The 24,193-nt window shown below is 42.3% G+C and overlaps 1 protein-coding gene across 2 annotated transcripts in view; it reads left to right on the forward strand.

The window, feature by feature from the left end:
- adamtsl4 (ADAMTS-like 4) overlaps positions 1-24,193 on the forward strand; it is a 47,041-nt gene that overhangs the window by 858 nt on the left and 21,990 nt on the right. The window contains exons 2-5 of one of the 2 annotated variants that reach the window (XM_060871021.1): positions 1,161-1,230; positions 6,028-6,560; positions 6,669-7,068; positions 22,432-22,534. In XM_060871021.1, the coding sequence (XP_060727004.1) occupies positions 1,161-1,230; positions 6,028-6,560; positions 6,669-7,068; positions 22,432-22,534 (1,106 nt within the window). The remainder of the gene's footprint in view (positions 1-1,160; positions 1,231-6,027; positions 6,561-6,668; positions 7,069-22,431; positions 22,535-24,193) is intronic. The other variant, XM_060871022.1, reaches the window with a different exon arrangement.

Here is a 24,193-nt window from a genome sequence, read left to right on the forward strand (position 1 = left end):
TCTGCGTGTGTGCGTGTGTCTGTGTGTGTTCAAGTGACTGAAGATAAGAATCCTAATATCTGGGACCAACAGGGCAATAAACACTCACTGAAGCAGACTCAAACATCTCATTAGCTAATTAACAAGCCATTTAGATAAAGTGTGTACGAGAGTTTCACTGTATTCCTCTGCATTCCACACTTACTCCGTGTGTGTGTGTGTGTGTGTGTGTGTGTGTGTGTGTGTGTGTGTTGGTCCAGTAACAAGAAGCATGTGTGCTACTTTGTAAACACCATTACTGTGATTGGACCTAAGATTTAACAAGAACGTTGAAGGTTCCGTTCATGTGCCGTACAAACACGTCACACTCAGTGGTGTTAAGACATAACAGTACAGATTTGTTGTGTATTAAGACAATTTTTTTTTTAATGTGTAGTTTTCTGTTAGGACTGGAGCGTAAACGATTCATTTTTCTGTTAGGACTCTAAAAAGAGTTCAGTTGTGTGAGAAGATTCCAAAGTGTATAGTGGTGTGTTAGGATTCAGTCGTGTGTTTGTTCAGGTGTGTTATATCTAAATTGTCTTAACTGGTGGGAAAGTTCCTGGTATTCAGACTAGGGTTATATACTTGCTTAAAACACCTTAAAACTAAAAAAAAAAAAAGATTAATTTGGACCGAAGATGCAGATGGTGTTTGTTCTTGCTGTCAAACATAATCCATTGCAACATAAAAACTAAAAGACGTCCTGAAAAATATAAAGACCGATATGATTTGAGTGAAAAAAATGAGTGTTGAAATAAATCGAATAGGAATAAGAATAACTCTGGATGTAAATGCTGTGAATTTGATTTAAATCAACACCCATTTTACTGCAGCTTATAGAATAGCACTTGATCCAGTGCACCTTATTATTTTGCACTTTGTTTATTTATATCATTCTCGGATACTTGTGTCCACATCTTAATGAAGCCATGAGATACTAAATAATGGTCATGTGCAGGAAGTAAAATATTTGATCCCAGTTTTAGTTTTTTGGACTTTTTGGCTTTTATTTCTGTGGATATGTTGACAGTAAAGGTGGATGAGCTCATTTTTATTTTGGCTGATGGATGGTTTTGAATTTTTGCTTTTTTTTTCTTCACAGTGTCTCACTGTGTATACGTGTGTTCATCTTTTTGCAGGTGGTGTGTATTATGGAGCACAGTGCTGAGCGCCGTGTGTGTGAGCGCCGTCGAAAAGGCCAACAAAACAGTAAGTGATAATAATTAAAATAAACATTTAAAAAATTATAAATCTCTTGTTCTCTGCTATTTACTTATGTCTGTTATGATTCACTCGAGTGATTTGATTCTTTTGACTTTGATTCACTGAGTAATGCCAGGCTGTGTTATCAAAGAGCTTGTGTCAGTATCCGTTCTAACTAGTGAGCATCATCAGAAAAGTCTAAAACGTGTGTTCTGGGATCAGATAAATAGTCAATTGTTTACTATTTTATCTAAGGCTGTGTCTCAAATGCTGAAATTTAAGTGAACTTTATTTTGTTGGTGGTGGTGTTGCTAGCTTGGGGGGCACGGTGGCTTAGTGGTTAGCATGTTCGCCTCACACCTCCAGGGTTGGGGGTTCGATTCCCGCCTCCACCTTGTGTGTGTGTGGAGTTTGCATGTTCTCCCCGTGCCTCGGGGGTTTCCTCCGGGCACTCCGGTTTCCTCCCCCGGTCCAAAGACATGCATGGTAGGTTGATTGGCATCTCTGGAAAATTTACGTAGTGTGTGATTGTGTGAGTGAATGAGAGTGTGTGTGTGTTTGTGCCCTGCGATGGGTTGGCACTCCGTTGAGGGTGTATCCTGCCTTGATGCCCGATGACGCCTGAGATAGGCACAGGCTCCCCGTGACCCGAGGTAGTTCGGATAAGCGGTAGAAAATGAATGAATGAATGAATGTTGCTAGCTTGGGTGAGTTTTATTAACATATCTCTTAACTGAGCAGTCGTATCCTCTCCGGTTATAATTGATTGTATTAAATAACATTGTTCCACATGCTAGAACACACAGTGTCGTCATGAAGCTATAGTGAGTACATGTGTATAGCGATTTGTCTAAATGCGTTCATGAATGATGTGTATAAGAGTTGCATTCCTTCCAAAGGCTGTGTCCACTTAGAACACACACACACAATGTTACTGCCCCCTAAAATAGCAAATGTGAATGGCCCTTTCCGTTATTGTGACATTTAGACCAATGACATGAATTCACAGTGTGTGTGTGTGTGTCTGTGTGTGTTTCTAATTTCAATAGTGTGTAAATTCAGTAGTGTGTGTAGGTGTATTTACCCTAGGGAGCATGTGTGTGCGTGTTTTTGTTTGCAGAAGGATTGAGTGAAATCTGTGAGTCATGTGTGCGTGCGTGCGTGCGCGTGTGTGTGTGTCTGTGCATGCGTGTGTGTAGTTACTGTGTCATCCGTTATGTGACTCAGCCATTTCCTAATTTTTATAATAGGTGTTACTATAACACGCACACACATACACTCACACACACACACATACACACACACAAACACGCACACACACACACACACACACACACACACACAGAGACATTTTTAGATCTTTGCAACACAGACACTTTACTTGAGTATGTAGCAGGTTCAGAGTTTCCAGGCTAAAGCTTCCTGAGATTACATTTCAGTTGTAGTTCCTGCATTAATTAGCCCCAGTTAATATTTCTGGGTCTTAATGTCTTGAGGTAAAATTCTTCTGTACTCTACTTTTCAAATGCTGGAGGTCATTTCTGATGAGGTCAGTAATAAAGTAGACAAAAATATAGTAGGACAGTTCCAGAAGATAGGACAAATTCTCAGAACAGTTCTATATCTGAGCATGGTGTCCTGATCTGATTAGGAGTGGAATAAACTTTAATTTATTGTGCTTTAATTCAATTAGATTTAATGAAACTGTTAAACGCCCTGCGATGGGTTGGCACTCCGTCCAGGGTGTATCCTGCCTTGATGCCCAATGACGCCTGAGATAGGCACAGGCTCCCCGTGACCCGAGATAGTTCGGATAAGCGGTAGAAGATGAATGAATGAATGAAACTGTTAAACTAGCTACTGGGAAAATGGTCGTCGTTACTTCTAGCTCTTCTACACCTTGCTTTCAAATAGGTGTGAATTTCTATTGCGAATACAGCTTTAGCTCAGCTCTATTCTCTGTCTCTCATTTTTTCTCTCTCTTTATATTATCTGTGGACTTTTGCTTTTTATGTATGATTAAATATACCATAAAATGAATGATCATTTCTTAAGTCTCACAGCTGTGGCAGTCCAACAGCAAAGTGTGTGTCCCCGTGATGACCCTGTAGTTAAACGGTGCTAATCGTGATTTTTTTCCAACATGGAGCTCAGCTGAGTTTCTCCCATTTATAAATCATATTTTTTACATAGATGCTCAGGGTTAGGTTCAGCTAACGGGAACAAGGCAAAATAAAATTGCACTGAACTCCCACTACTGTGGTTTTCAGGGTCTTATTTTTCTGGGCTGTGTTCCAAATGCCACTCTACCCCCTGTTTCCTACAATGTGGAATTATATTGCACACTAACACATACCAGATTACATCATAAAATGGTACCTTCACCACTAACACAGTGCTGTTTGTTCAGGGAACTAAGGAACTTTTCTTAAAATTTGATTGCCAAGCCATTTTGTCATCAGCTATAGGCGTATCCTAATGTGTAAAAATAACAACTGTGAAAGTTGTACCAGGTTTTATTTTTGGTTTTCGGTTGATTGATTATGTTAGCGTCTACACACCACATGCAATTGTGCTAAAGAAATGAGGTGCATGCTTTATTGTATTTTGAGCATTTAGCTGGTCAAGAAATCCTTGACTAAAGGGGTTTGGCTAAGGTCCTGGACTAAATGTTCTTGGCTTTGGTTCCTGTTTTGAAGCTTCTGGTCTAAATGGCCTTGGTGTTGGTTCCTAAGTTAAAGGTAGTCTGCTTACGTTCCTGGACTAAAGGTCCTTGGCTTTGATTACATGGCTAAAGTTCCTAGTTTGGTTTTCCTTTTGCTAAGATTCCTGGGCTAAAAATCCTGATTTAAAGGCTTCCGGTCTTTAATTTTTGTATTAATATGCCTGGATTATATTTCTAGCCTTAAGTTCCTAAACTTTTAGGTCTTAACCCCTGCACTTTTCAGGACCCATTTGCCCATTCCACATTTTCATAACTACCCACTATTCCTACTCATTTGATTAGGATTATTGTACACTGCTGAGTACTTACAAAATATTACTTACAGAATATTTTTGGCCAAGGTTCACAGTCTTAAATTTCTTTGTTAATCGTCCTTGAAATTCCCGAGCATAAACTCTTGAGCTGGGGGCACGGTGGCTTAGTGGTTAGCACGTTCGCCTCACACCTCCAGGGTCGGGGTTCGATTTCCGCCTCCGCCTTTTGTGTGGAGTTTGCATGTTCTCCCCGTGCCTCGTTGGTTTCCTCTGGGTACTCTGGTTTCAACCCCCTTGTCCAAAGACATGCATGGTAGGTTGATTGGCATCTCTGGAAAATTGTCCATAGTGTGTGATTGCGTGAGTGAATGAGAGTGTGTGTGTGCCCTGTGATGGGTTGGCACTCTGTCCAGGGTGTATCTTGCCTTGATGCCCGATGACGCCTGAGATAGGCACAGGCTCCCCGTGACCCGAGGTAGTTCGGATAAGCGGTAGAAGATGAATGAATGAATGAAACTCTTGATATACTGTATGATTTTAAGTTGCTGATATTCCAGAGTTTCTGGACCTAACTTGTGGAGCTACAACTATATGATCTGACAATGTTTTGTCTGTCTCACTATGGCTACTGGATAACTTATAGCTAACACATTCCAGTTGCTGGTTTTAAGTTCCTGGGTCAAGTTCTATGGGCTAACAATCCTGGCTCAGATTTACCTTTTTTATTGCATTTGTGAAAATAAATTGAACTGATGTCACAAATTCTTGGTTCCAGAGCAACAACAGTTTGCTCCCAAAACTGAATTAATTTTGCTGGTTGTGAATTGGCTCTATGTTTTAGGAGAAGTTCCATGGAATATTTTCAGATATTGTCCAGGAACCAGAGTAACAGAGTACTCTTGTCCATGTTTTCCATTACAACACCCAAACCACATGCTTGGTAGATGTACAATAAACCTGGTGTTGTATTTATTAGATAGCATTTCTGTGTTTGTGGGTGTGAGGTTAGCGGTGACAGAGAGACTACAATGGATGTAGCAGGAACTGTAGCCTTGAGCTGAAATTCTTGGGATTAAGTTCTTAGGCTAAAGTTCATAAAATTAGTCTCCTGCAGCCTGTTTCACCAGCTGAACATTAGTCTATGAACTATTACAAAAAAAGAACAACAGGAGAAAGTGACCTATTTTCAACATATAGTTTAAAATATATATTTACTGTGGAAATTATAATCATCTTACTCACTGATTATGTTTGATGCTAGTACAGTGCTGATGTATAGGTATATAAGATATATAGGTGTATAAGAGGATATGCTAATGTGTATAAAATTACAAGTAAATTAATAAAAACATTTGTTACAGACAGTTACACTGGAACTTATGTTAAACTGCCCCCCTGGCATTTAGAGCTAAGAGAAACACAGAGGTGTAAAAGCAGCCGGTGTGTGTACATGTGAAGGAGAAATGTGATGGTTGTTTTCCAAATCAGCGGATACGGCCTGGGGCAACAGGGCAGATGAGTGCTAAATTGTGAACACTACAGGAGACACATGCCACACGGTAGGGAGAAAACAAATAGACGAGCTGTGAATGTTATTATTTTTGGATGTGCTAACTTCCCGAGACAGGACGATGCCACACCTGATAGGAGGCGAGTTTCAACACATTCTAGCACATTACTCAATCGGTACTCACAGCTGTTTATTACCTACTGTCGTGCGCACTACATGTAGTAATTGCCTCAGGCCATCTTTTTTGATTTCACAGGAATAACAACAGATATGATCAAAACCTGAAGGATATCCTCTCTTTCTGATCATTTTAGGCAATTGGTCGACACCCCCGACAGACAGAAGGGGTAGGGCTAGAAGGTGTATGGGGCCCATGGAGTGAGTGGGTGGAGTGTTCTCAGAGCTGTGGAGTGGGTGTGACTGAGAGGCGCAGACAGTGCATAGCACCGCCCCAAACCTGGAGCGGGACAAGTTACCTGCCGTCAGGTGGATCAAGCCACACCCCCTTACAGCCCCCACATGTGCCTTATTACCCCTCCTCATATCCTGGCAATGACAGAATAAATCCAGCCAACCAGAGTCCTGGACTACCCCTCTATCGAGACATACCTGAAGGGGTTGTACAAGAGCTGCCCAATCAAGTGCCTCCTCTCTACCGACCAGATGTCGGAACGGCCAATCACCAGCCGATTTCAATTTACAGATCTCAGTCTTCTCCATCCTCGCGTGCAAACGGTCAGTCAGGCAGAGGATCCAGAAGGCCATCCAATGATGTGGCAGGAAGAGTAGGAGCAGGCGGGAGCAGGAGGTCAGTCTCCACCAATTGGGATCAGGCGTCTGTGAGAAGGTGAGTTTAAATGGGTTAACTCTTTTTTTCTGACCTCCCCACCTTCTATCTATCTGTCTGTCTGTCTGTCTGTCTGTCTATCTATCTATCTATCTATCTATCCCACAGACCAATTCGTCCTGGTCAGTTTGGTTATGGCAGGGTTCCATACTCACTCCCACTTCATCGGCAAAACCGGCACGCGCTGTACACCTGGCTTCATGGAAACGTCACTGTCGAGCCACTGCAGGTCAAACCCACTGCGGTTACACAGGATGCGAAGTCGCAAGGTGATAAGAAGGACGAACGAGCAGACACAAAGTCCCGGAAGAGACAGAGACAAAGATCCATCAGTAAGCGTGCACCTCCTCCAGCCTCCGCCCCTTTCTCTTCACCTCTCCACAGGCCACACCCACATCTGGACACACCACCCTATGGCCCACCACTTTATGTTCAACACTCTGTGGTTCCTCTTCAGCACTACAGGTGCTCTGGGAAAGACCGAGAGGTTCGGAAGTGCACTGTAGAGGTAAGAGTACTAATGTATCCTGACTCACAAACTGTATTTAGGACAAAATACATACATTAGCTCAAAGTTTGATGCTATGGTCTACTTGTACATCTAGTAAATTTGTATGTGCGGTTTGTGGTTTGGGATATCGTCATTTTTATTTATGCTTTACTAAATGTTTAGGTTGCTACCTAGCGTTATTTGCTAAACAGAAGGTGAGACATGTGGTGCACTTATCTGTTACTCAGTGACATCAGATAACTAGTGAGCAAGTACAGTTAGCTAGCAGGTTGTTTATGTCATGTAATTTTGTTACTTGTGTTACTTTTGTTGTGGGGTAGAGTGACTTGTTGTGGTTAGCGCTTCTATGGTTAGTGCATCTATGGTAAACGTTTGTGGGTGTGGCCTGTCTTTTTTTTATCCTCCATCCCACTTTAAGATTTATACACACTAGGTTTGTTTAAATCGCATTTATTTTTAATGGACATGTTATGTGCTGGGGGCACGGTGGCTTACTGGTTCGCCTCACACCTCCAGGGTTGGGGGTTCGATTCCCGCCTCTGCCTTGTGTGTGTGGAGTTTGCATGTTCTCCCCGTGCCTCGGGGGTTTCCTCCGGGTACTCCGGTTTCCTCCCCCGGTCCAAAGACATGCATGGTAGGTTGATTGGCATCTCTGGAAAATTGTCCCTAGTGTGTGATTGCGTGAGTCAATGAGAGTGTGTGTGTTACGACCCCGAGTTATGTCTAGGGAGTTCTCAGAGTCAGCAACTAGTGATGACCAATGTGGATGTGAATGGACGGACAAGACTAACTGGTACAGAGTGATAATTTCTATGAATTGCCGACCACAGTAATGACTTATGCGGACACAGTGCTTGTGGTGAGTTTGTCTTTACTGTACAAAGTGGTAATTATATTTACAATAATATATACACAATCATATACAAATGTTTTGTACTGCTGCAACAGCCGGGACTGGAAAATCAGCGGCGCCAAAGAAAAGAAACAAACAGAAAGTCAAAACCCGCTTACCTAACACTGTTTTATATTAGTCACGCTCATCTACAAACAAAAGTGAAACCAAAATCCTAACTACGCTATACTTCCCTCACTAACTAGAATACAGGGGAGGCACCGCCCCTTACCTGAGGTCTCTAGACACGGAAGTATACTACGTGGTGTACAATGTATGAGCGCGCTCCTTCTCACCTCTTCCAGCCCTGTACGTAGAACAGTATTATACACAACAAACATAAATCGCAACAAATCTCACAGCATACATTTATCCAACAACTATCCAACAACTATCCAACAACTCGCCAATCAACAACCCAACAATGAATTGACATGACGTTCACGTTTTTATAGTCGCGGTCTTCTTCCGGGGGCTGTGTCCGTACGCTGCGTCTCCGCCCTGCACCGACCGGTATTGGGTAAACTGCATTGCATTCGCGCAGCCAATCCGCTGTAACACAAGCAATTACAATGCAGCTGCAAAAATACGTAACACGCCCCTACACAAAAAAAAAAAATCCTCAAAACACAGTAGTTGATTTTTTCTTTTTAAACTCTAGAAAGAGCATCAGCAATTTTATTTTCAATACCTTTTTTATGCTTCATTTCTAGGTTGTATTCTTGAATTACAAGAAACCATCTCATGAGCCGTTGATTGTGGTTATACATTCGGGACAAAAACACAAGCGGATTATGATCAGTATATACCACTACAGGCAAGACACTTGAGCCAACATATACCTCAAAGTGCTGTAGGGCCAACAGTAAAGCTAAAGCTTCTCGCTCAATCGTGGAATACTTTACTTGGTGTTTGTTTAATTTTCGAGAAAAGTAGCAAACCGGATGGTTTACTTCCTTCGCATCCTCCTGTAACAACACTGCTCCGATTCCCACACCACTTGCATCAACCTCCAGTTTAAAAGGTCTGGCAAAGTCAGGAGCAACTAGAACAGGAGCAGAACACAACAAAGCTTTCACATTTTTAAAAGCAATTTGACAATCAGGAGACCATTTGAATGTAGTAGTGGGACTTAGTAAGGACGTTAAGGGCTCAGCAACCGAAGAAAAGTTTTTACAAAACCCTCTGTAATAACCAACCATTCCTAAAAATCTACGTAATTCCCGTCGGGTTGTGGGAACTGGAAAGTCAAGAATGGCCTTAACTTTAGCCTCCAATGGAGAAACATGTCCTTGGCCAGCCCTCATCCCAAGATAAACCACAGTGGCTTGGGCAAACTCACATTTTGCCAAGTTTACCGTTAACCCAGCTTCTGTTAGTCTAGTGAAAACAGCACGAAGGGATTCCATATGACCAGTCCAATCACAGGAGTGTATGACCAAATCATCCAAATAGGCAACACAATTTGATATATCAGCAATACAAGGTTAACCAGTCTCTGAAAAGTAGCAGGTGAATTTTTCAGCATAAAACGGCATTACTGTATATTGTAAAAACGCATCTGGAGTGACGAAAGCAGATAGTTCTGAAGCTCTCGGAGTCAGTGGAACTTGCCAATATCCCTTAAGAAGATCTAATTTTGTGACAAAAGTGGCTTTACCTACAGTATCAATGCAATCATCAATTCGTGGTAACGGAAATGAGTCAGTGACGGTTACAGCATTGAGTTTTCTGTAATCAGTACAAAGTCTAAAAGTGCCATCTGGTTTTGGCACCAACACACAAGGTGAGCTCCACGGACTACAACTAGGAATTGCCAACCCATTTTTCACCAAGTATTCCACCTCTTTACGCATGATTTCACGTTTTGCCACATTCACTCGATAGGGATGCTGCTTTAACGGAACATCCTTTGTTACTTTAATGTCATGCTGTAAGACAGACGTCTGTGTGGGTACATCACCAAATATCGAGGGAAATTCCTTAATTAAAGCTACGATATCTTTACGCTGAGGGTCAGGTAAATGAGCAACCAACGAAAGAGTATCCGATTGAAGAGTTTCTAAAAGCTGTGAATTTATCAGCCTCGCACCTAACTGGGTGGATGATCGATTAATCACGGGCCCGTCAGAGTCTGAAGACTCAACAACAGACACTATTGCTACTGTCGCTTTCTTTTCCCCTAGTGCGAGTTCTGGAACGCTATCTACAGACACTTCACGATCTACAAACAGCTTTAACATATTTATGTGACACACCCGACTTTTTTGTTTCCGATCTGGAGTCTCAATGACATAATCAGTCTCACTTAACTTCTCCCTGATTAGATATGGACCTAAAAACTTGGAAGAAAGAGCAGATCCAAGAACAGGTAGAAGAACAAGTACCTTGTCACCCACTTTAAACTCCCGATGTATTGCTTTGCGGTCAAAGTGATGCTTCATCTTGGCTTGAGATTCGCCTAGCATTTTCTTCGCCAATTCACATGCTTTGTGCCAACGCTCACAAAAAGTGCTCGTGTAATCCAAAACATTTTTCTGTTGCGGTTGTTTGTTAGACATAAAAGTCTCTTTTAATACCTTCAATGGGCCTCTAACAGAATGTCCAAACACTAGTTCTGCTGGACTGAACCCCAAAGACTCCTGCACTGCTTCTCGTGCAGCAAACAAAACCAATGGAACACCTTCGTCCCAGTCTTTCCCACTGTCCATACAAAATTTCCTTAACATGGATTTCAAAGACTGATGAAACCGTTCTAATGCTCCCTGTGACTCAGGGTGATATGGACTTGACATTTGGTGTTGCACGCCTAGCAGCTTCATGACTTGTGAGAACAAATTAGACGTAAAATTAGATCCCTTGTCCGTTTGGACAATCCTAGGTAGACCAAACACAGTAAAAAATTTTGTAAGGGCTCTCACTACTATCTGTGCAGTAATACGGCGCAAAGGGATAGCTTCTGGAAAACGTGTAGCAGTGCACATAACAGTAAGTAAAAACTGATTTCCTGCCTTTGTTTTGGGCAACGGCCCTACACAGTCAACACCTTTTCAAAAGGTTCCCATATCACTGGAATAGGATGCAGGGGTGCCGGAGGGATTACCTGATTTGGCTTTCCTACCTTCTGACAGGTCTCACATGACGAACAATATTTAACAACATCATTTTGACGTAGTCGTGGCCAAAAAAAATGTTGTAGCACTCGCCTGTAAGTTTTTGTGATCCCTAAGTGCCCAGCCCAAGGATTATCATGAGCTACACTCAGGACCAAGTGTCGATACTTTACCGGGACTACAATTTGAAAAACAGCATCTTTCACCTCATTTATTCTAGATGTCCACTTACGCATTAACAAACCATCTTCAAGAAAGAAAGCTACTGGTTTCTGGCTTATTTCATTCGAGTCAAGTACAGAGTTAAAGAAACAGCATAAACTTTCATCACAATGTTGAGCAGAAATGAATTAATTTCTAGTAACATTTTTACTAGATAACGGGCTTGTGAGCAGCTGGGTTTTAACCTCTGGTTTAACCAATTCCTCACACACTTCCTTTACTAAGAAAGAGTCAGAAAGATCCAACACATCACCAGAATACCTTGCTTTTGAACGCGTGATAACACATGAGGAAAAAATCTCAGGAAGCTTCTCTGCAAATTCATCAGATTGGCAGTCCGCACACACCTCTGTTACTTCTATTACTGGAACCACTTTTCCTCCTGCTAAGTCATTACCTAAAATAAAATCTACTCCAGCAACTGGTAAGACTGGCCGAACTCCAACCTTAACTAACCCAGTCACCACATGAGATTTCAAAGTTATGTAATGTATGGGAACACGAACATACCGCATCTCCAAACCTTGACAAAGAGCATGGGATCCAGTAAACGTTTGTTCAGTCAACGGAAGTACTCCTTCACGTATAAACGACTGAGCAGCTCCTGTGTCACGTAAAATGACAATTTCCTTTTCCTCACCTTCTGAAACACCAACACTACCTTTAGAAAGAAAAGGTTTGTAACACTCATCAGCGTTCACCACGGACTTCTGTGAAATTGTTTTTACAAAACCCACACTTTTTGGTTGTCGCTCCTCACGACCAGGACTCTTTTCCGGTCTTTCCTGCTTTCGTTTTAAGGCAAAACAATTAGCAGCCACATGGCCAAGTTTGTGACAATAAAAACACTCACCAGCGATTGATCTTGTTCTGCTATAACCAGGCGGACTTACTTGTCTCTGTTGCTCCACTTTGGAGTTCTGTTCCACTGGAATTTGTTGCTTAGGCCTAGATAAGAACAACGTCTTATGTGTTAGAACAAACTCATCAGCTAACACAGCAGCTTGAGAAAGAGTGGTAACCTTACACTCATTCAAATAAACAGAAACTCGCTCTGGTAGACAATTTTTAAAGTCCTCCAACAGCATTAATTCCCTTAATGACTCCTGATTAGTAACTTTACTGGCTGCAGTCCATTTGTCAAAAAGGAGAGACTTCTCCCTTGCAAATTCCACATATGTTTGTATCTGTCCCTTTCTAAAAGTACGAAACTTCTGACGATAAGCTTCAGGGACAAGCTCATAAACACGAAGGATTGCAGTTTTCACTGTGTCGTAATCCATGCTATCAGGTACAGACAATGATGAACAAACCTCCTGGGCTTTTCCTACCAGCTTACATTGTAGTAATAATATCCACAACTCCTTTGGCCAATTTAGAGAATTAGCAATTCTCTCAAACACACCGAAGTAGGTGTCAATTTCCGTTTCTCTAAAAGGCGGGACTAGCGCAATATGCTCTGTAATTTCAAAAGAAGTGCCTGATACCACCGCATCTCCTGGACTGGGTATAACTGGAGTCGGAGCCGGAGACTCAGGCTTAGGAACAGGGAGTGGAAGCTGACTCGGCTGGGTAGTAGACTGAAGAGTGAACTCCTTCACCCTCATATCTAACTCCCGTAACCGAAGTTCCCTCTCCAGTTCTAGCTCCATCCGTCGGATCGTGATTTTTAGCTCACGCTCAGCCTGTCTCTGCTCCACTCGCTCCTCCTTGTCCAGTTCCAAACGGCGTATGCGCACTTTCATACGAGCATTCTCTAAAGACCCAGAAGTTTGGGGAGAGAATGCTTCAAACCTAGGTAGAGTCGCCTTGATTTTAGGAAGGGGCAATTCAGCCTCCTCTTTTTCGGGGTCAATAGGAGTGCTTACGCTTACAACCGCTCCAGGGTCAGCTGGCAGACTTAAAACATGTAACTCCAAAAGTTTTTCCACCACAAGCTTTTTAATTTCCTTTTTTAATAATTGTCTGGACAGCGACATTTCAAAGTGAGCCGCAATCTCCAACAAATCATCCTTTCTACACTCATTCACCCTCTCTAGAGAGGGAGCACTTAAGAAGGCTTGTAGCTCAAACACGTAAAGACAAGTAGTGTCTATAAGGAGAAGATCCAATGAGCTCTTCCACTCACTACACACAATAATCACCGCTATACAGGAACCTATTAAAGATCCCGGACGAGCCCCCACTTGTTACGACCCCGAGTTATGTCTAGGGAGTTCTCAGAGTCAGCAACTAGTGATGACCAATGTGGATGTGAATGGACGGACAAGACTAACTGGTACAGAGTGATAATTTCTATGAATTGCCGACCACAGTAATGACTTATGCGGACACAGTGCTTGTGGTGAGTTTGTCTTTACTGTACAAAGTGGTAATTATATTTACAATAATATATACACAATCATATACAAATGTTTTGTACTGCTGCAACAGCCGGGACTGGAAAATCAGCGGCGCCAAAGAAAAGAAACAAACAGAAAGTCAAAACCCGCTTACCTAACACTGTTTTATATTAGTCACGCTCATCTACAAACAAAAGTGAAACCAAAATCCTAACTACGCTATACTTCCCTCACTAACTAGAATACAGGGGAGGCACCGCCCTTTACCTGAGGTCTCTAGACACGGAAGTATACTACGTGGTGTACAATGTATGAGCGCGCTCCTTCTCACTTCTTCCAGCCGCGTACGTAGAACAGTATTATACACAACAAACATAAATCGCAACAAATCTCACAGCATACATTTATCCAACAACTATCCAACAACTATCCAACAACTCGCCAACTAACAACCCAACAATGAATTGACATGACGTTCACGTTTTTATAGTCGCGGTCTTCTTCTGGGGGCGGTGTCCGTACGCTGCGTCTCCGCCCTGCACCGACCGGTATTGGGTAAACTGCATTGCATTCGCGCAGCCAATCCGCTGTAACACAAGCAATTACAATACAGCTGCAAAAATACGTGTCTTGGCACGTAACAGTGTGCCCTGTGATGGGTTGGCACTCCGTCCAGGGTGTATCCTGCCTTGATGCCCGATGACGCCTGAGATAGGCACAGGCTCCCCGTGACCCGAGGTAGTTCGGATAAGTGGTAGAAAATGAATGAATGAATGAATGTTATGTGCTTGGCTTTGTTTGGAGATTACAAACTACATATAGCCACTAGAGGCACAAACAATCTCTGATGCATCCGTCGATGCTTTACTTCGTAACAACATTATGAGAGGTCCTATATTACAGGATAAGCAAACAGTAAATAGGAGTTAATTACAGGTAGGAACTTCCAAAAGAGTGGGGAACTGAAGAAAAGTTGGACCACACACTGCTGTTTGGTAAATCACTTGAGCAAGACGTTTAATTTGTTGCTTCGTATTCATAACTAACGTGCAGATTATTGTGAATGTAGCATAGCAGTCCACTGACACTTGAGTTAGAGTGAGTGAGTGTGTGTGTGTGTGGAAAATTTGATCACTTTTTTTTTATTATTACATTTCTGTAGAATGCAGAAGTGAGGGCTGAATTAGAAGAAAAGCTCTCTGAGTTCACTGCAACCCTAAATAAGCAGATTAAAAGCTATTCAGATTTCTCACATGCCTCTGCTATGTTTATTTCTCCGAAACTTGTGGAATTTTTTTTTCCATGTATCCATGAGCATATCCTCTTCCTGCGGTTTGGAGCAAAGGAACTGGTACAAAAGGCTCCTAGATTCTGAAGTGATTGAAAGGTATTGAGGGAAAATAAAGACGATTTGGCCAAAGTGTTTGGAAGCGCTGAAATAAACGAGTGTTAAGAGGAGTGTCCTCAGACGGCTGGAGCCTGGTGCACTACTGCAGTACCATCCTGTGCGCTGCGAGCTGGAAGAGCTTCACACATATCTCAGATTGGAACGAGGCAGCGTTTCATGCTTCAGAGATTGTTGGCAGGGTGCAGGAACACACACACACATATACTGTACATACTTCTATACACACACTGGTTACAGTATTTAGACAGTATTATGAAAGATCATATAGTGTGAGAGCACTACAGCCTATACTGTCTGTCTGTCTGTCTGCAGGTCTGTATATCTGTGTGTCTGTGTATATGCTTGTATCTCTGTCTGTCTGTTCATCTGTCTGCTTATATGGCTACCTCTCTGTCTTCCTACAGTATATGTTTATGTGTCATTCTGTCTTCCTGTCTGTCTGCCTATATGAATATCTATCTGTCTGTGGGTCTCTATGTCTATCTGTCTGTCTGCCTGCCTATACGTCTATCTGTCTGTCTATATGTCTATCTGACTGTCTGTTTGCCTGTCATTTGCTTATTTGTCAATCTGTCTGTCTGTCTGTCTGACCATATGTCTAATCTGCTTCTCTGTCCATCTGTCCACAATCCCTTGTTTTTTTTTTATCCACTAGCCCTTGCCCCTTCTTCGTAGTGAATGGGAATGTTGTCTGTGTGTTATTCTTATTAATGAGAACTACAGGATGTGAAAGAGAGACGAGTCTTCAGCTACACGAGGCGTCGGTCAGGTCGTGTAGACTCAGACTGTACAGAAGCCCAGCCGGGACATTTCTCCTCTGAGCTCACTTTGTGGTTTTGTGCTCCATGTTTTCAACCCTGTAGGTCTTTTCTGTAAAACCCGTGTTATTTAATCTGAATTTCATTTGTACACGTCGTTTTCTGTGTTGTTCTGACCGTACATCACGTTCGTCTCGACACACTGAGCTGCCTGTTTATTAGGGAGGGTATTTATGGTAGATGTGCTAGTCCAGAAATGATGGAAGTTAAATATTGAAATGAGCATTATTATAAATAGCACCATTAAAAATGGCATCAGGTTACCCAGAGCTGCATTTGTGGTTGTATCTGTGTGTCACAGTGGCACTATTTTAAAAAGGGTGTGAGCAGTAATTGAACGAACACACACACACACACACACACACATGGTCAGGAAGCTGTTCTTTGATCCACCTCTGGCAGGAGTGTTGAATCATTCACTTAGCCAATGTATAGGCAAGATTCACTTCCCCAGTGTATGTTTGAGAAAGAGAGAAAGACAGAGAGAGGAACTGAGACTAAGAAAAAGAGGGAAAACAGAAGAAGGAATGACGCACCTAAGTTATAGCGCAATGAATGAGAGCACTGTCTTTGCACGCTAACACATACACACACATACCAGGATTCTCAGAAAGACAGAGCAAAGAAGGAAATGAAAGAGAGAGAGAGAGAGGTGAGAGAGACAGGATACAGCACCATATCTCTCTGTTTATCCCTCATTCCTTGCCTCCATGGTCACTTGAGTAAATATTAGCAGAGCCAATATATTATAAACATTATAAACCACACTGTCCACAAGCATGACCTTGTGAAACTGCTTCCAGTGTATCATGGATAAAAGACACTACTGACCATCATGAGTTTGACTTAGAGCAGATCAATAGAGGGCCAGCAGAGGGCACATACTTTAGCACTCAAAATGGAGGCATGAAATGGAGTTCTACGTGGTGGGCTGGGGTATAAAATTGAAAGGGTGTGGGATGAACGGAAGATGAACGGATGAGGAATAATGGATTATGGTGTGGGGGATGAAAAGTTTGGGACTAGATGGTGTGAGATGAATGGATGAAGGGGTGTGAGACTAGATGTTGAAGGATAAAAAGATAAAGCTGTGTGGGAATAGAAGGTGTATTATGAAGGGATGTGGGATTAGGTGCTGTATTATGAAGGGATGTGGGGTTAGGTGTTGTGGGATGAAGGGATGAAGTGGTGTTGGATTAGAAGATGCATTATGAAGGGATGTGGGATTAGATGCTGTGGGATGAAGGGATGAAGGGATGAAGTGGTGTGGGATTAGAAGATGCATTATGAAGGGATGTGGGATTAGATGCTGTGGGATGAAGGGATGAAGTGGTGTGGGATTAGAAGATGCATTATGAAGGGATGTGGGATTAGATGCTGTGGGATGAAGGGATGAAGTGGTGTGGGATTAGAAGATGCATTTTGAAGGGATAAGGGATTAGATGCTGTGAGATGAAGGGATGAAGTGGTGTGGGATTAGAAGATGCATTTTGAAGGGATAAGGGATTAGATGCTGTGGGATGAAGGGATGTGGGATTTGATGGTGTGGGATGAAGGGATGAAGTGGTGTGGGATTAGAAGATGCATTATGAAAGGATGTGGGATTAGATGGTGTGGGATTAAGGGATGAAGTGGTGTAGAATTAGATGATGTATTTTGAAATGGTGTGGGATTAGAATATGTATTATGAAGGGATTTGGGATTAGATGGTGTAGGATTAGAAGATGTATTATGAAGAGGTGTGGGATTAGATGGTGTGGGATTAGATGGTAATGGGTGGAGTGATGTGGGATTAGATGATGTATTATAAAGTGGTATGAGATTAAATGGTGACTGATGAAGGAATGAAATGGTGTGGGATAAATGGATGAAGGGGTGTGGTATAAAGGGGTGTGTCAGGAGTGGGTGTGGTTTATGTTAAATAGTATGTAGAATATGTCCTTCTGTTTTATTGCCACTTCTCTGTATCAGAATGAAAACACGGTATCAAACCACACATTATTCTAATAAGGTCAGTGGCTTTTGGAACACAGGAAATGAAGAAATGTTCCAGCTGACAGGAGACAGCTGGCCATCACCTGTGGTTCTCTCTTCATGGAAACACTACTGAGTCAGACGCTTCCTAAAAGGTGCTCATGTCCTCTCACGGGAACCTCTGTGCGTGTTTGCCCAATCCCAGTGCAGCCCACTATCTCTGTCTGTCTCTGTATGTCTAACTCTGTAGCTGTCTCACTTTCTGTATTGTACTCTACTCTCCAGCTGCATAAGTTCTAAAGCAGCTGCATACATTTCTGTAGTCACACACACACACACACACACACACACGCACACACACACTAGCTGTTATTCTCTCTAGAGGTGCAAAAGAATTTGTGAGCAGAGACATAATCCAAGAAGCTACACACACACAAACAAACAGCAATATCAGAGCGTACTAGTGAGAAGTGTGTGTGTGCTTTCTGTAAATATTTCAGTTTAGCATAAAGCCTACTGCTGTTAGGTGCGTTTGTGTGTGTGTGTGTGTGTGAGAGAGAGAGAGAGAGAGAGAGAGAGAGAGACAGCTGGGTATTGGTCAGCACAAGTTCTCAGCACATGCACTCTCTACAGCCATCTAATGGTGTGTGTGTGTGTGTGTGTGTGTGTGTGTGTGTGTGAGAGAGAGAGAGAGAGAGACAGCTGGGTATTGGTCAGCACAAATTCTCAGCACATGCACTCTCTACAGCCATCTAATGGTGTGTGTGTGTGTGTGTGTGTGTGTGTGTGTGTTTGGCAGGTGTGCTCTAGCAGCAGGTGCAAGAGAAGTGTGCCACCTGTGTTAGTGTCTATTTAGCGAAACAGATACATATCAAACACCCACTCGATAATTATTGGTATCCCTTTGTGATCGTAAATATGTAAATATAAAACATAATCCTGTTAATAATGATTGGATGGTTGCCATGACAACAGGGGCCATATGGCTGTCACAGACTGCTATATTAAATGATTGGTCTAAATTAAACCAAGGTTTCCATGACAATATGGGATTTGGTCACGTTGCAGACGGAGATATATATATCTTTGCTGTTACTGTTAAAAAAAAAAAAACGACAGCAAAATATTGTTGTGCTACCTGCACTAGCTGTGTACTATTTAGTCGTACTATGTTGGGTTAAATTATACAGTTTGGGACGCAGCCACAGGGAGAAACCTTACTAGCTACTAAACATCTAGCTAGCCCATAAAACAGCTTGCTAAAGATAGGTTTGTGTGTGTGTGTTTGTGTATGTGTGTGTATGTGTGTGTATGTGTGTGTTTGTCTATGTGTGTGAGTGAGTGTGTTTGTGGATGTGTGTGTGTGTTTGTGGATGTGTGTGTGTGTTTGTCTATCTGTGTGAGTGTGTGTGTTTGTGGATGTGTGTGTATGTGTGTGTTTGTCTATGTGTGTGTGTGTGTGTTTGTCTATGTGTGTGAGTGAGTGTGTTTGTGGATGTGTGTGTGTGTTTGTGGATGTGTGTGTGTTTTTGTATGTGTGTGTATGTGTGTGTTTGTCTATGTGTGTGAGTGAGTGTGTTTGTCGATGTGTGTGTGTGTGTGTGTGTTTGTGGATGTGTGTGTGTTTTGTATGTGTGTGTATGTGTGTGTTTGTCTATGTGTGTGAGTGAGTGTGTTTGTGGATGTGTGTGTGTTTGTCTATGTGTGTGAGTGAGTGTGTTTGTGGATGTTTGTGGATGTTTGTGTGTCTGTGGATGTGTGTGTATGTGTGTTTGTCTATGTGTGTGAGTGAGTGTGTTTGTGGATGTGTGTGTTTGTGGATGTGTGTGTATGTGTGTTTGTCTATGTGTGTGAGTGAGTGTGTTTGTGGATGTGTGTGTTTGTGGATGTGTGTGTATGTGTGTGTTTGTCTATGTGTGTGAGTGAGTGTGTTTGTGGATGTGTTTGTGGATGTGTGTGTGTTTGTGGATGTGTGTGTGTGTGTTTGTGGATGTGTGTGAGTGAGTAAGTGTGTATGTGTGAGAGTGAGAGAGTGAGTTAGTGAGGTTACGTGTGTGTGCATGGTTGTTTGTGTGTGTGCACATATGTGTGTTCCATTCTTTCCATGGCTGTGTCCCAAACCACACACTTCTGTACTGAATAGTGTGCTAAATAATAAGACGCCACAAATTAGCATAGCGGGCTCACCACATTATGAATTACAGCGGGATGCGGTTTGGGACGACGGCCTCTCAGTTCCTCTCACACACACACACACACACACACACACACACACACACACACACACACACACACACACACACACACACACACAGTATTTAACCTGCTCTACCATGTATTCCATTCAAATCAGAAATTAGTGTTGAATTTGTATGAAAGTGGCCTAAAGTCTCTATCCGGTTTATCACCCACTCCATCACAGGGTCAATATATTTCTTTTTTATTAAGTCTGTATTTATCTATGAGTCCTTGGAGACATCTTCCTGTCTGTCTGGACATGTGTGTGTGTGAGTGTGTTTTCCATTCTGAAACATTCCTTTATTCATCTGCTGTATTTCACATTCTTGGCTCTTTCTTGCTTTTCTGAACTTTTGACTCAAACTTTAGTCTCTCTTCCACCTGTCACTCGTCCTCCATCAGTTCTCAGTTCCTCTCTCTCTTTCTCTCTCTCTCTCGCTCTCGCTCTTGCTCTGTCTCCAGCAAGAAATTTAAACAGTGTGTGTGTTTCCAGGTTTAATATTACTTCCATATGGTGACTAATGCACCAGTCATACAGTGCAAAATTCTGTAACAAAATCTCTTTCTCTCTCTTTCTCTCTCCCCCTCTCCCCTTTGACCCTATTTATTCTCCTACTGTATTTCATCACTCTTCTTTGTGCCCAATTATTTAACTTTTCCTGTTCAGAAATATCTCTCTCTCTCTCTCTCTCTCTCTCTCTCTCTCTCTCTCTCTGTGTCACTTTCTGCCTCACTCTTTCTCTCTCTCTCTCATTCTCTGTCACTCTCTCTCTCTCTCTCTCTCTCTCTCTCTCTCTCATTCTCTGTCACTCCCCCCCCCCCCCTCTCTCTCTCTCTCTCTCATTCTCTGTCACTTTCTGCCTCACTTTCTCTCTCTCCCTCTCTCTCACTGTCACTTTCTGCCTCACTTTTTCTCCCCCCCTCTCATTCTCTGTCACTTTCTGCCTCTCTCTCTCTCTCTCTCTCTCTCTCTCTCTCTCTCTCTCTCTCTCTCTCTCTCTCTCATTCTCTGTCACTTTCTGCCTCTCTCTCTCTCTCTCTCTCTCTCTCTCTCATTCTCTGTCACTTTCTGCCTCACTTTCTCTCTCTCTCTCTCTCTCTCTCTCTCTGTCACTTTCTGCCTCACTTTTTCTCCCCCCTCATTCTCTGTCACTTTCTGCCTCTCTCTCTCTCTCTCTCTCTCTCTCTCTCTCTCTCTCTCTCTCTCTCTCTCTCATTCTCTGTCACTTTCTGCCTCTCTCTCTCTCTCTCTCTCTCTCTCTCTCTCTCTCATTCTCTGTCACTTTCTGCCTCACACTCTCTCTCTCTCTCTCTCTCTCTCTCTCTCTCTCTCTCTCTCTCTCTCTCTCTCTCTCTCTCTCTCTGTCACTTTCTGCCTCACTTTTTCTCCCCCCTCATTCTCTGTCACTTTCTGCCTCACTCTCTCTCTCTCTCTCTCTCTCTCTCTCTCTCTCTCTCTCTCTCTCTCATTCTCTGTCACTTTCTGCCTCACTCTTTCTCTCTCTCTCTCTCTCTCTCTCTCTCTCTCTCTCTCTCACACACACACACACAAACACACACACACACACACTCTATTTCTCTAACTCTTTCTCTCTGCTGGGTAGCCTACAAACTCTTCACATATTTATCCACATATGCTAATTTTAGTGATGTGGGATGAAGGGATGAAGTGGTGTTGGATTAGAAGATGCATTATGAAGGGATGTGGGATTAGATGCTGTGGGATGAAGGGATGAAGTGGTGTGGGATTAGAAGATGCATTATGAAGGGATGTGGGATTAGAAGCTGTGGGATGAAGGGATGAAGTGGTGTGGGATTAGAAGATGCATTTTGAAGGGATAAGGGATTAGATGCTGTGGGATGAAGGGATGTGGGATTTGATGGTGTGGGATGAAGTGGTGTGGGATTAGAAAATGCATTATGAAGGGATGTGGGATTAGATGCTGTGGGATGAAGGGATGAAGTGGTGTGGGATTAGAAGATGCATTATGAAGGGATAAGGGATTAGATGCTGTGAGATGAAGGGATGAAGTGGTGTGGGATTAGAAGATGCATTTTGAAGGGATAAGGGATTAGATGCTGTGAGATGAAGGGATGAAGTGGTGTGGGATTAGAAGATACATTTTGAAGGATAACACACACACACACACACTCTATTTCTCTAACTCTTTCTCTCTGCTGGGTAGCCTACAAACTCTTCACACATTTATCCACATATGCTAATTTTAGTGAGCTTTACATTAGAGTTCAGAGGTCAGCTTTGTCAGAGATGTGCTTATAGGAAATCCAGGATTCTGCAGTTCTGTGATCCAGGAAGTATAAAAAGATTCATTCCGGAGTTTTCTCTCTGTAGGCGTGTCCCGGTTCCCAGCTGAACCCCCGAGCCGAGCAGTGTGCCGCATTCAACAATAAAGAGTTCATGGGTCGAATTTACGACTGGGAGCCTTTTACTGAAGGTGAGACACACACACACACACACATTCAAACGCACACACACTCAGCCTCATACAGAAACAGATTCACACACACACACACACACAAACACACTCATTCAAACGCGCACACACACTCAGCCTCACACAGAAACAGATCCACACAAACACTCACTCTCTCACACACACAGAGGTCAGGACATGAAAGACAGAGAGACTGAGATATTGAGACGACAGGTCATGTAGTCGTGACTACTGGATAATAGATGACTGAAGGACTGTCGGATGAGTAAAGGGAGATTAAAGGAAAGAAGGATTGAAAGAGGAAATGGAGACAATAGAGAATGTGGGGATGAATGGACATGTATCTCTTATTCCATTTGTCCACTCTTATATTCTGCCTTTGGTTTCTGACATTTATTTCCTTTTTGTTGGTTTGTTTTTGTTTGAGGTGATCCACAGATCTCTTCCTCTACCTCTCCTTTCGTTTATTCATTCATCCAAATTTCTATTCATCTGTAGCTCCAAACTAGCTTGCTATCTATCCATCTATCTTTCCTAACATCTATGCGTCCATCTATCCATCATGTGTTGCACCATTTACTCATACACTTTTGTTACAAACTATCCATCATGTTATTTCACTTATCTATCTATCTATCTATCTATCTATCTATCTATCTATCTATCTATCAATCCATGCATCAATTCTTCTTATTACATATCCAACAAATGTTGCCTTATCCATCCATTCGTTTCTCTACCTTTGTATCCATCTCCATTCTTTTTATCAATCATGTGGTATTCCATTTTTATCTATAGAGATAAAAAAGACAGAGAAAAAAAAGAGCAGCTGGTTTAGGAATGACTACATACTCGTTTCTCGTTTTTTTTTTTCCGCCATGACGTCATTTCATAAGGTGAACTGTAGTGAAATTGTATTTTGGACTGTGTATGAGGTGTTTTCCTGCAGTGACTCATCTCTGTTTATTAGACATAACAAAAGGATGAGGTGCTTCACTACTTTACATGCTTCACTGACTAACAGCATGTCTTTACATTTAAAAAAAACGTGTAGCAATTCTTTTAAATTTATTCCATAACAAGCAAAAACTATAATACAAAAGCTAATCTGTAAGCTAACTCACTGTGAGGGAAAGCTAGCTTAATGAGGGAAAGCTAGGTGAGTGAGTGAAAGCTAGTAAAATGAGAGAAAGCTAGGTTAGTGTGAGAGAAAGTTAGGCTAGTGAGTGAAAGTTAGTTAAATGACGGAAAGCTAGGCTAGTGAGAGAAAGCTAGTTTAATGAGGGAAAGTTTGACTAGTGAGTAAAAGCTAGTTAAATGAGGGAAAGCTAGGCTAGTTAGTGAAAGTTAGTTTAATGACAGAAAGCTAGGCTAGCAAGTGAAAATTAGTTTAATGAGTAAAAGTTAGGCTAGTGAGTGAAAGGTAAACTTTCAAGTCAAAGCTAACTACTGTGTAAAAGCTTATTAGCGACTGAAAGCTCAACTAGCATGTGTAAGCTAGGAGATGAAGGAAAAGCTGGCCTACCATGCAAAATCTAGCTCAGCAAGTGACCGCTAAGCTAAAATCAAGTGAGAGTGAAAAGTTGAATGTTAGTGAAAGTTATCGAGCATAGCCTACATGGATGCTGATCATTCATGATTCCAGCAGGTGGAGTTTCA

Source organism: Tachysurus vachellii, chromosome 5 (assembly GCF_030014155.1).
Source record: "Tachysurus vachellii isolate PV-2020 chromosome 5, HZAU_Pvac_v1, whole genome shotgun sequence".
NCBI lineage: Eukaryota > Metazoa > Chordata > Actinopteri > Siluriformes > Bagridae > Tachysurus > Tachysurus vachellii.